Source organism: Carcharhinus amblyrhynchos, chromosome 23 (assembly GCF_965287045.1).
Source record: "Carcharhinus amblyrhynchos chromosome 23, sCarAmb.v2.hapA, whole genome shotgun sequence".
In the NCBI taxonomy this organism is placed as follows: domain Eukaryota; kingdom Metazoa; phylum Chordata; class Chondrichthyes; order Carcharhiniformes; family Carcharhinidae; genus Carcharhinus; species Carcharhinus amblyrhynchos.
In genome coordinates, this window is record NC_137346.1 from 30,320,954 (window position 1) to 30,332,999 (window position 12,046).

At 43.8% G+C, this 12,046-nt stretch overlaps 1 protein-coding gene across 1 annotated transcript in view; it reads left to right on the top strand.

Annotated features, from left to right (window-relative positions):
- Positions 1 to 12,046, top strand: part of galnt17 (polypeptide N-acetylgalactosaminyltransferase 17) — a 336,015-nt gene that overhangs the window by 87,299 nt on the left and 236,670 nt on the right. Inside the window, exons 3-4 of the mRNA XM_080210644.1 lie at positions 2,265 to 2,431; positions 3,459 to 3,633. Of these exons, the coding sequence (XP_080066770.1) occupies positions 2,265 to 2,431; positions 3,459 to 3,633 (342 nt within the window). The remainder of the gene's footprint in view (positions 1 to 2,264; positions 2,432 to 3,458; positions 3,634 to 12,046) is intronic.

The following is a 12,046-nucleotide window of genomic DNA, read 5'->3' on the forward strand; positions in this document are numbered from 1 at the left end:
AAGAGCAGGTCAGAAACTAGGAATACTGCGGCAAATAACTCACCTCCTGACTCCCCAAAGCCTATCCACCCTCTACAAGACACAAGTCAAGAGCGTGATGGAATATTCCCCACTTGGCTGGATGGGTGTACCTTCAACAACACTCAAGAAGCTTGACACTATCCAGGACAAAGCAGCCACTTGATTGGCACCACATCGACAAACACCTCCTCCCTCCACCACTGATATACAGTAACAGCACTATCTACAAGATGCAGCAATTCACCAAAAGGTCCTTAGACAACACCCATAACCACTTCCATCTAGAAGGATAAGGGAATGGATAGATGGAACACCACCACCTTCAAACTACTCAGCATCTTGACTTTGAATGTTGCCTTTCCTTCGCAGTCACTGGGTCAAAATCCTGGAATTCCCTCCCTCATGACATCGTGGGTCAACCCACAGCACATGGACTGTAGCGATTCAAGAAGGCAGCTCACCACACCTTCTTAAGGGCAACTATGGATGAGTAATAAATGCTGACCAGCCAGCGACATCCATGTCCCACAAATGAATAAGAAAAATATAGAAAAAAAGTTGTAAAAAAGATATTCTTTCTAGAAAAGCAAGGTGAAGTAGTTGCAAGTGTTAGCAAAATTTTTTTGAGATAAAATTTATGTTTATTTCTTTTTCCCATGTAATTTGAAGTTGGGTGCAAGATTGAAGTGCCCCAGAGAATGCTCATTGTAAATGAAATGGGTTCGTGTGTGTGTGTGTGTGTGTGTGTGTGTGTGTGTGTGTGTGTGTGTGTGTGTGTGTGTGCGCGCAAACGTGTGTTTGTGTTTTTGAGGGGGAATGAAAAGGAATCAAAATTTTCCAGGCAGATCACAATTCCGACACCATCCTCAATTCCAGGTTGGGGACTTGGAAACGGCTCTGCAGGAACTTTGGTCACGATCTTCCAAGAGATAGTCAATAAGAAATTCAGACCCATCCAATTAAGGGCAGCGGATGGAGCAAGGAAGCAGGAGGCTCAATGGAAAGACCTGTAGCAATGTTTGGCTGGCAGACTTAGAGGTAAATGTTCCTGGAGAGGAGGGCAACCTGGAAGGCTCCTCACAATAGAGGCACTCACTTGGGCCTCCTTCAGTTGAAATAAGAAATATCTCAGGGTGGAGGATAACACATCTTGGGCCTCTGTGCATCTGCCTTGTGCTCCCCAGCCTCCCCCTACCCCTCCAAACCCTTCTCCATGGGGTTGGGAAAAATCATTTCATAGAGGCTAATTGCAGCCTTCTAAATGATATGCTCCACTGTTTAGGTGTTTGGCAATCACGAGGAATTAAAAATGGTGTCAAATCACAAACTCTGCACCAGTAGCTTGCAGATTTAAATTAAAGCCCAACTTTTGTAGGTCATTTTTGTTTCAATTTATATCTCATGCGGATTCTTCTCAGCAAAATATTCTTTTTGTGCAGTTGTCTACGTCCTGTGGCTGTGCTGCCGTGAAAAGTACGTCTGATTTTGCACCCCACTGTAATGCAGAAATTTTCGATTAAGTTAAAAAAAATCACCCAAGTTATCATAAAAATGTACAATGTGCACTGTGTACTTATGTCTACAGCCATTCATTGTGAACCTTGCACTTCTGACAGATGAGCAATAATAATGCTTCATAAATGACACCATCCTGTGAAGCTGCCCATCACTTGGAATCATGTTCAGAATAAAATGAAATGCCTTGCTTTATTAAAACCATAAAATTCTTTTGGGATATAGTCATGCATTCAGTAAATGTCTTGAACCTTTAAGGCATCCCACCAGCTGATATTTTGCTGAGCTTAGCTACCTTCCCTCTCCTTTCCTCAGCCTTTTCCCCACTGCCAACTCCATAACAATATGGAAATGATATGAATGGTTGTTTTTCTGTTAGCTTTATCTCGATCCAAAGATCAAATCAATATGAGTCATCCCTCAGAGTGAGTGGCAATGAATTTTCAAAATCTTTTCATGTTGAATCTTTTACTTACCTGTAATGTAATTCACATGAATGCAAACCGGCTGACGGAATAATGACACCCTTCACAGCTTGCAACATAGAAATGTTACAATCTAGATAATAATGCTGCAAAGTAAAAATCATCAGGAAGGTTGTAGCTTGCGAAATGCAAATTCGTTTGCTTGTTGTGTAACATTATATTTATAGAGTCGAGATCTGTATGACTTTGCGGGTGATGCTACTAAAAGATCAAGGAGCCTAACTTACATTTTCTGTTCCTCAGATGCAAAGAGTTGAGCTACCCCAAGAACCTGCCACAGATTTCCCTCATTTTCATCTTTGTGAATGAAGCTCTGTCTGTCATCCTCCGCTCTGTGCACAGTGCAGTGAATCACACGCCAGCCCATCTTCTGAAAGAGATTATCCTTGTGGATGACAACAGTGACGACGGTACAGTAAGCTTCAAAGCATGCGGTCGAAAAACTGCATGTGTTCCAGGCCTGCCTGATATTGTGCCCATCTGTGTGTTCTGGAGGTGTGTGAAAGAAGCATTAGAGCAACTGTTTGGGAGCCCCATGGCCTTCTCCTCTCAAGGGATCAGGGAATTAAAGTTTTGGAAAGCCCTGTCCAATCCCTTGTGTCCTATGCTGTGACCAACTTATTCTGCAGCAAAGTGATTTAATAAGGATGTGGCTAGCAGTGGAGGAATGTGTGTTGAATGTAAAGACAGAGATGAAATGAGCTGTTTGACTGGAGGAATGTATTTATGGCACTTTGCATCTGGATTCTGTGTGCTCGGATGAATATATAGCATTCATTCCCTCACCATTCTGTAGGGTAAAATTAGTGTGCATATTCCCTTATTAGGGTGAAGTCCGTAGTGGGTGGAAAAGGAAGGAAGAAAAAGCAATATGAGTGCTTAACCTCACTTGGTAAGATTGTCGATTCTTTTCCTGTACTGGTCTGCTTACCTGACAGTGAGAACATTGGATGAGAGTGGCAGTACCATCTCACTTCAAAGAGCATGGCTGACTGCTTTGCTAGACTTGCAGGATGCCTCATCTTTTAGATCGTGTCCAAAAGAGCAATGTGGTCCTTCTCTGAGAAGTTAATTCTTCTTACCCTCCCATCTGCTTCACAGGTTTCACTTGCTTTGCCATCCTATTGCCAAGGTAGAATAAAGATGTCAGTTATCAATGCGGCAGGGCAATTTGAAAGAGAAAAGCCTCCCTGAGTCTGCAGAATGCTTCTGCACAGTTGCACCATTATTGCAGCCAAGTTTCTTGGAAGTTCAACTACTGATACTATGTTATGAATTGAGATATCCATGGTGAACGGTGCAAATTTCCAGTGCGATAATGGTGCAGTCTAACAGTTACAGTCTATCTGGCATTGAGTAAATTCCAGCATTTAAAACAATCCTGTACTAATTGCTCTCCACTGATTTTGGCTGCTTTCTGCTTTTACCATGTTACAGAAGAACTAAAGGCTCCCTTGGAAGAATATGTCCACAAGCGCTACCCTGGTCTGGTAAAGGTGGTGAGGAATGAAAAGCGTGAAGGCCTGATACGAGCCCGAGTCCAGGGATGGAAAGCTGCAACAGCATTAATCACAGGCTTCTTTGATGCCCATGTGGAGTTTAGCGCAGGGTGGTAAGTAGATGTCCAAACAACAGTGAGCACTACAGACTTTTCATGAAATAACATCACTCTTCAGTTACATGGAATTCAGATATTCCTTTTAAAATGAACACCTTCCCAACCTTCATAAGGGCGCATGGCCGAATTAGAAAGATAAATAAAAGCCTGAGGGTTTTCCATGGCTTTACTTGTTAGTATCAGCTCTTCCTTGCAATGAGGGAGCTATTTGTTACAATAACAAACTATTGTTAATGGTTGTGAGTCATATTTGGACCGTGAAGATCTAGAAATTACTGATTCAGAACAACCCAATATGAGCTGGAGTCTAGGGACATTATACCACATAGAAAGTGTATGGCTTCAATAGTGGACCACAAACCCAGGTAATGATAGATACTTTCTAAGAACCTTACTCTATCCCACCTAGACTATAATGTCCATGTCTTATTGGGTCACAGAGTAAAACATCCCGACATTGAAGAGAGCCCCAAAAAAAACAACACAAAGCTGAATAAATAGGATTGGTGCATAGCTGAGGCTGGAAAAGTCTAAGGCAAGGAATGTTTGGGAAATAAGAGACAATTTATAGGTGCCATCACCAAGATATTCAAATCCTCAAAAGCCATTGGCAAACTGCATTCCAGAAAAATGCTCAAAATTAACACTAACCCTAAGGAAGGGATAGGAATCCAAACTTAAGTAAGGACAAGTGAATATATAATTAATATTTAACTTCTCACTGCTGTATTATATATGAGAAAGTAGTGAAAGTAGTAGAGAACATTTTGAACTTTAAAAAGCTGATGGATAAATTTTGGCAAACTGTTGAGAGGAACAGAGTGGAACGTGAAGATTGACCATTGGGTTCAGTTTGATGGATGGAAATGGCTGTTTCTGACCTAGTGTGTTAAAGTTTAAAGTTTATTTATTAGTGTCACAAGTATGCTTACAATAACACTGCAATGACGTTACTGTGAAAATCCCCCAGTCGCTACAATCCGATGCCTTTTTGTATAGGGAGGGAGAATTTAGCATGGCCAATGCACCTAACCAGCCCATCTTTCAGACTGTGGGAGAAACCCGGAACACGCGGGCTATGAAAGTGCCCCATTGGAAGATGAGGTACTGTTCCTCCACTTTGTGTTGGGGTTCACTAGACCCTTCAGGGCAATTGCCTTAACCGTCTGTAGCTCTTCATAGAATCCCTACAGTGCAGAAGGAGCCATTCAGCCCATCGAGCCTGCACCGACCACAATCTCATTCAGCCCCTGTCCCCATAACTCTACCTATTAACCCTACTGAGCTCCTGACACTATCAACCTAACCATGCATATTTTCAGACTGTGGAAGGAAACCGGAGTACCCGGAGGAAACCCACACAAATATGAGGAGAATGTGCAAACTCCACACAAACAGTGACCTAAACTGGGAATCAAACCTGAGTCCCTGGCACTATGGAGCAGCAGTGCTAACCACTGTGTCACCGTGTGTGTGTGTGTGTGTGTGTGTGTGTGTGTGTGTGTGTGTGTGTGTGTGTGTGTGTGTGTGTGTGTGTGTGTGTGTGTGTGTGTATGAGCGCATGAATGCACGTGTCGGAGAAATTTTCCAGGTTTCCCGAAATTGACAAAAAGAGCACTTTCCCCCATATTTGTGGGGGGGAGACAGGGCAGGCCAGATGTATCATTCATGGTAGGGAGGAGGGCTGATCATTGTCTGGTGGGGTGGAGGAGAGGGCTGATCGTTGTCTGGTGGTGGGGAAGGGAGGAGATGGGTCAGGTGCCCCTCTGGAGGGGAGGGGGAGTGAGGCCAGACCATCCTCTGGAAAGGGGGGGGGGAAGTGAGGCCAGATTGTTGTCGGGGGAGTGAGCCAGATGTCTGGGGGCTGGGAGGTGGGTAAGATGCATCTCGGGGGGAGGGCAGATGGATCTCTGTTGGGAAGGCAGATGGATCGCTGGTGGGGGGAGCAGGGGGGTCCACTGCCACTCTGTGGGCGATTGGTGGGGGGAGGAGTAGGGCAGGGGTGACAGTTGGTCTGGGTAGTTGGTGGGGACGGGTGGACTTGTCAGGGAGAGAGAGCAACAAGGGAGCAACCACGAAAGAGGAATGTGTGTAGGAACTTGCACTTGGACTGAAAGGATCAAATGGTGCAGATTTGAAATGTTGTTGGAAGATTTGCCTAGCTTGCACTTGAGGGCAGATCTCCAGAGAAAACCCTCACCATGAAGTACAGTTCTGGGCTAGGAAAAAAAAAGAATGGAAGTAGATCCTTGAGAGCTAAAAATCACCCCTCTCCCTGCCCCCCCCACCCACCCCCAACTACCCAGACTGACTGCCACTTCTGTCCCCTCCCCCCTCCACCGATCACCCACAGAGTGGCAGCGAACCCCCCTGCCGTCCCCACTAGAGATCTATCTGCCTCCTCCCCAACAGAGATCCACCTGCCCCCTCCCGGCTCAGAAGCGATCTGACACAAGCACGCCTTTTCCAATTGTTTTCTAACTGCGCATGCGCAGTTCAGAGCTCCGATCGTTCCGGTAGTGCTAAGCCCTGTCCACAGCGCGAATCAGACCAGAGCTGGCAAAAAAGTGTATGAGCGCGCTGCAAAGAGGATTCCTGGCTTGGATCTGTATTACGCCCGGATCCGGCCCTTAGACTCCAAATGGTAAAATTGGGCCCTGAGAGTGCATAGTAGTGCCAATGGTGCATCTTCTGATTTTTCTTGATTTTCCACTTCGTTTCAAATGGGGTTGCCTTTAGATATTCCTAATAATAAAATAAAGACTTGCATCCATATATCACTTTTCCAAGCCATCCAATGTTTCAAAGTACTTTACAGCCAATTTGAAGTACCTTTTTAAGTGCAGTCACTGTTGTAAAGTAGGAAAGTGGGAGAAATTTAATTTTTTCATGAACGTATTTCATTGCACTCAACTGAAAGAGCATAATATAAATGGGGATAGTAAGTGTGAAAATCGCTAAGTTTCTCAGTATGTTGCACAACTGCTCCAAACTCAGTAACCCTGGAATTCCACAAGGGGTTTTATTATGGCCTTGACTCCCATGACTCCAGACAGTATTCAGTGGAAGTTGCTAAGCCACTAGCCAGTAATGATCATGTAAACTCCTGCAAATAGCAAAGTGATAATGCCCAGATAATCTATTGTTACAATGTTGATCGAAAGGTAAATATTGTCCAGGAGACCAAGGAAAACCCTTGGCTTTTCGTCAGAATACTGCCACTTGAGAGAGCAGATGGGGCCTTGGTTTAACATCTCATCCAAAAAAATGGCACCTCAGAATGCACAGCCCTCCCTCAGTACTGCGCTGGAGAGTCAACTTTGACTTTTGTACTCAAGTCCTGGAGTGGGTCTTGCCCAGAATCTTGGAACCCAGAGGCAAGAATGCTACCAGCTGAGACATGGTGAACACTCCAGGTGATCAGTTTCAATATTTACCAGTTATTGGGAGCAAAGTTAAATGTCTATAGTTATCTAAATTTGTTATTTTGCTTTTATAAAAAAGTTTTTTTCCGGTCTGGTGGAAATGTATTTGCCAATTCCTTGTGACATCAACCAACACTTAATAAATTTTCACCCTTATCTCATTTTGCATCTTTTGATATTGACTGTTCCGAGTTAGACAGCCCTTTGAGACTGCCTAAGACGTTGTGAGCGAATGGTATCAGTGTAACCTGCGTTTGTTAGCTTCCTATTGGTGTATTCACTAAACGAAGATTTCCCAGAATAATTACTTTATGTCCGAAATAACCAATTGATTCATCAGAACCTAGAAATACCATACTGACCAGTTAACAAGGGTGAACTGACTCCTCTCTGTTCCACTCCTGAGCTGCTTATAACAGAGTTTGATGTTCAAAAAGGCAATGTTGCTCATCAAATATATATTTAACTGTATATGTAGTTTGGTACAAGAAATACGCCAACCAGGTTCTTTAAGTTAGCAAGTCAAGAGTTATTTTTATTGCTGAAATATAATTGGGTAGAGATGGAGAAATTATTAAAAGTTTTGAAATGTACAAATATGTCCAGCTACCCACGAATGCAAAAACAGCACACACAATGCAGCACACCACATCAAACCCCCACGTCCGTGACACCACCACTCCCCATTCCAAGCATGCTAAAAAAAACTCTGCAGAGTAAAAACTTGACCAAGTAATAAGTCAGAAAATAAATATTAACGGATTGTCTAGGGGCACATTTACAGCTGAAGGGTCCCTTTCCACAGTGAAGCTGTTAGTCTGCAATCGTGGTTGATTGATTAGGAACTTTCTTTTAAGAATTCTCAGCTTGTAGCAGTGAGACCTTCTGATGAGTTTCTCAAAACAGCTTTGATGAGAGAAGTTTCAGAACAAAGAGAGGTGGAGCAAGGCTATTGCTCCTGTAACAGGATTAAATCCAACACCATTTTTACATTGAGGAGCTGGATCAGATGATCATTCTTCCTGAGTGCTCCGTCGACTCAGGGCGGGGTTCTCCGGCCATGCTTGCCTCAAGACCGGAAAATCCCACCCAAGGTCAATGGACTTTTTCCCCATGGTCTTGTTTTGCCCATTACAATTCCCATGGGGAGGCAGGATGGGAAAATTCCGCCCCCAGTGTCCCCATAAAAAATAGCTTGTGTTCTTCACAAATGCAACATAGTAACTGCTGACAGCTGATGTCCATTGCTCTGCAAAAGTGTCTGTTTCAAAATCATTCAACACGTGCGCATGTCCAGCTAAGGAATTTATAACGTAAAATATAAACATTCATTTGTTAGTACAGATCTTGGGTATTGCTGAAAAAAAACATGTTTTTGAATTTTTTCATCTGGCATTCATCATAACAGATTCCCATGAATTGTAATAGGAACAGCAATTTACACTGCATGAGGGTGGTTGATGAGTGGACTCTGATTGGTAGAGGCATTGCCATGGAGAATGCAGCAGGGAACAGTTAACTGCCAAGCTTTTGATCTGCCTGGTTTGAATTTATACAGAACATGTCAGTACAAGATGAAAAGCTTCATCAGTATGTCTCTTTATTTCAACAATACTCAAGTGAAGTATTAAATGTCCACCTGATGAAATTTTAAATACATATTTTATATAATATGTTAGAGTCATATATTGAAGCATAAGAGCAGCAGAAAATGTGGCAAGCTCAGTATGAATGCACCAAGCAAAAATTAGACTAGATCTGGGGCAAGATTCTCCAGCCTCCGAGGTGTGTTTCCCACCGGTGGGAGGTGGCGCGTTGTTTGCTAGCAGGGGATTCCGGCCCCTGACTTTGATGGTGTGAAGTGGATGAGAACGGTTCATGTTTACATCTCTCCTACTTTTTGTTCCTACCAATTCTATGAACAGTGATTTTTTTTTCCCTTTATTCATGTCCACTGCACTGCATTGTTGCAGTGAATCAAAAGAATTTCTACCTGCAAGTGTTCAGTGATAAATGTTTAGCACAATCTGGCAGTTAGAGCAAAAAAAGTCGATTAATATCAATCAGAACCCATTTACATCAAGTGTCTTGTCATGCTTGTGCGCGATATTTGAAAGATTGGCTGTACTTAATTTCACAACCCCATGTTTGGTTCATAACTCTGTGAGTTTCCCATCTTCATAATTTACTTTAAAAATGAGCTTCCATCATCTTTTCAGATGTAGCTTTTTAGATCCTGACAACTTTTAGTGAAAAAGAACTCTACTTATCTTCACTCTAGATCTTCTACTGTTTATTTTAAATCCATGACTTATGTGTGACATGAGTCTCTGTATGTGGAACAAATAACATTGCCTTGCTGAACCACATAGCTATTTACTATCTGACTAGCAGCCTCTCAGACAAGGAGCTCTACAGAAGAGCCCCTCTCCTCCCCCAACTACACAGCATCTGCTGGAAATTCTGTACTATCACCTACAAGACTGATCCATCTTTGCATGCCTGTCTCATCATGTAAATCCAACACCACCAGAATAGTGAATTATCCAGCATCTGTTTTCAACCCAGTGATCTCTGTGAAGGAATACCTCATTTGACTTTGATTCTGGACTCCAAAACCCCCATGAGACAACATTTATTTTCTCTTTAATGTTCCTTTGCTGTATTTTTTTAATTTTCTCCGCTCACATCTGTACTACCTGAATGTGAGGGTGGGCATTGCAAAACATTTTTTTTTTGTGATTTGAGCATGTAAAAATAGATTTGCTGTGAGGATATTATTAAAAAAATGTTTTCCACCAAAACTGAGGGGTTGGGAAATACGACATTGCTTCTATAGAGGGAAATAAGTCAAAACACCTTGCTGTTCACAAATGGGTTTTGGGAGGAGAAATTAGTGGTGCTTACATTAACTTCCCTTGTCCAGGATACATATTAAACAAATGACCATTGCTGAACTTAGTTATCTGTCCAAAAGGAATACATGCTTGGTTACTGAAATAAGCATAGGTAGAATTGGAGAGGCATTAATCACAATCTTTCAATCTTCATTGGATATCGGATCAGTGCTATAGAGCTGGAGGGTTGCTAATGTCAGACTACTATTCAAGGAAGAGGAGAGGGATAAACAAAGAAATCAGTCACACAAACATTGATGGGTATGTTCTTGAAAACTGTAATCAGAGATAAAATAAGCTTTCATTTGGAAAGGAATGGGTTAATCCAGAAGAGACAATGGCAAATCATGTGTCGATTCTTTGGTAAAGTCACGGGGCAGGTTGATTAGGGTCGAGCAGCAGATGTATATGTGGACTTTCAGAAGGCCTTCACCAAAGTGATGAAGGAACAGCACTGCTTCTTCCCTCTCCCCAACACACTATCCCTCCCTCTCCCTGACACAGTATCCCTCCCTCTCCCCCCACACACTATTGATTCTTCTTCCTCCTTGCACTATCCATCCCCCTCCCCTCACACACTACTGCTTTCTCTCTCTCCACACGCTATCGCTCCCTCTCCCCCACACGCTATCGCTCCCTCTCCCCCACACGCTATCGCTCCCTCTCCCCCACACGCTATCGCTCCCTCTCCCCCACACGCTATCGCTCCCTCTCCCCCACACGCCATCGCTCCCTCTCCCCCACACGCCATCGCTCCCTCTCCCCCACACGCCATCGCTCCCTCTCCCCCACACGCCATCGCTCCCTCTCCCCCACACGCCATCGCTCCCTCTCCCCCACACGCCATCGCTCCCTCTCCCCCACACGCCATCGCTCCCTCTCCCCCACACGCCATCGCTCCCTCTCCCCCACACGCTATCGCTCCCTCTCCCCCACACGCTATCGCTCCCTCTCCCCCACACGCTATCGCTCCCTCTCCCCCACACGCCATCGCTCCCTCTCCCCCACACGCCATCGCTCCCTCTCCCCCACACGCCATCGCTCCCTCTCCCCCACACGCTATCGCTCCCTCTCCCCCACACGCTATCGCTTCCTCATTCCAAATAAACCTGTTGGACTTTAACCTGATGTTGTGAGACTTCTTGAAGTGAAACAGAGATCGATTAAGATGAAGGAAGCTGATGGAATTAAGTGGCATTATTGATATGAAACAGGCTAAGTGACAGGAAACAGAAGGATTGATGTGTTTTCGATCCGGAGGTGATCTGCAGTATTGTTCACCTAGCGTCAGTTTTGAGTCCATTACTCTTTTAAATTTTTATAAACCACCTGGTCTCAGGTATAGGGAGCAGCAATATAAAGTTTGTGGATGGACACAAAATAGTTGATTGTGATCAGGATAGTTATAGACAGCAGGATGACATAGACAGGATGGTGAAAGAGACAGAAGAATGACAGATGGAGTTCAGTAGATGAGTGTGAAGTGATTGCCTCTGGGATCACTGAAATGGAAAGACTGCATACTATAAATGGGATGATTTTAAAAAGTGTAGATTAGCAGAGAAATGTTGCCATCCATATACACAAATTCTTAAAGGCAGTGAGACCAATTGACAAAATAGTTAAGAGGCACATTTGTGAATTGGGTGAAATAAACACAAAGAGAAATTGTTAGAATTCCTATAGTGCAGAAAGTAGCCATTTGGCCCATCGAGTCTGCACTGACCATAATACTACCCATGCCCTATCCCCGACATATTCAACCTGCTAGTCCTCCGAAACGAAGGGGCAATTTATCATGGCCAATCAACCTAGCTTGCACATCTTTGGAGTGTGGGAGAAAACTGGAGCACCCGGAGGAAACCCATGCAGACACGGGGAGAATGTGCAAACTCCTCACAGACAGTGACCCGAGGCCAGAATTGAACTCGGATACCTGGTGCTGTGAGGCAGCTGTGCTAACTACTGTTCCACCTGTGTCGCTGTGCCATTAAATCTTTATGAAATGTTGGTATGTTCTCACCTGGAGTATTGTGGACCATTCTGCACATCATTTTTCAGAAAAAATATAAAGTGCTTATAAAG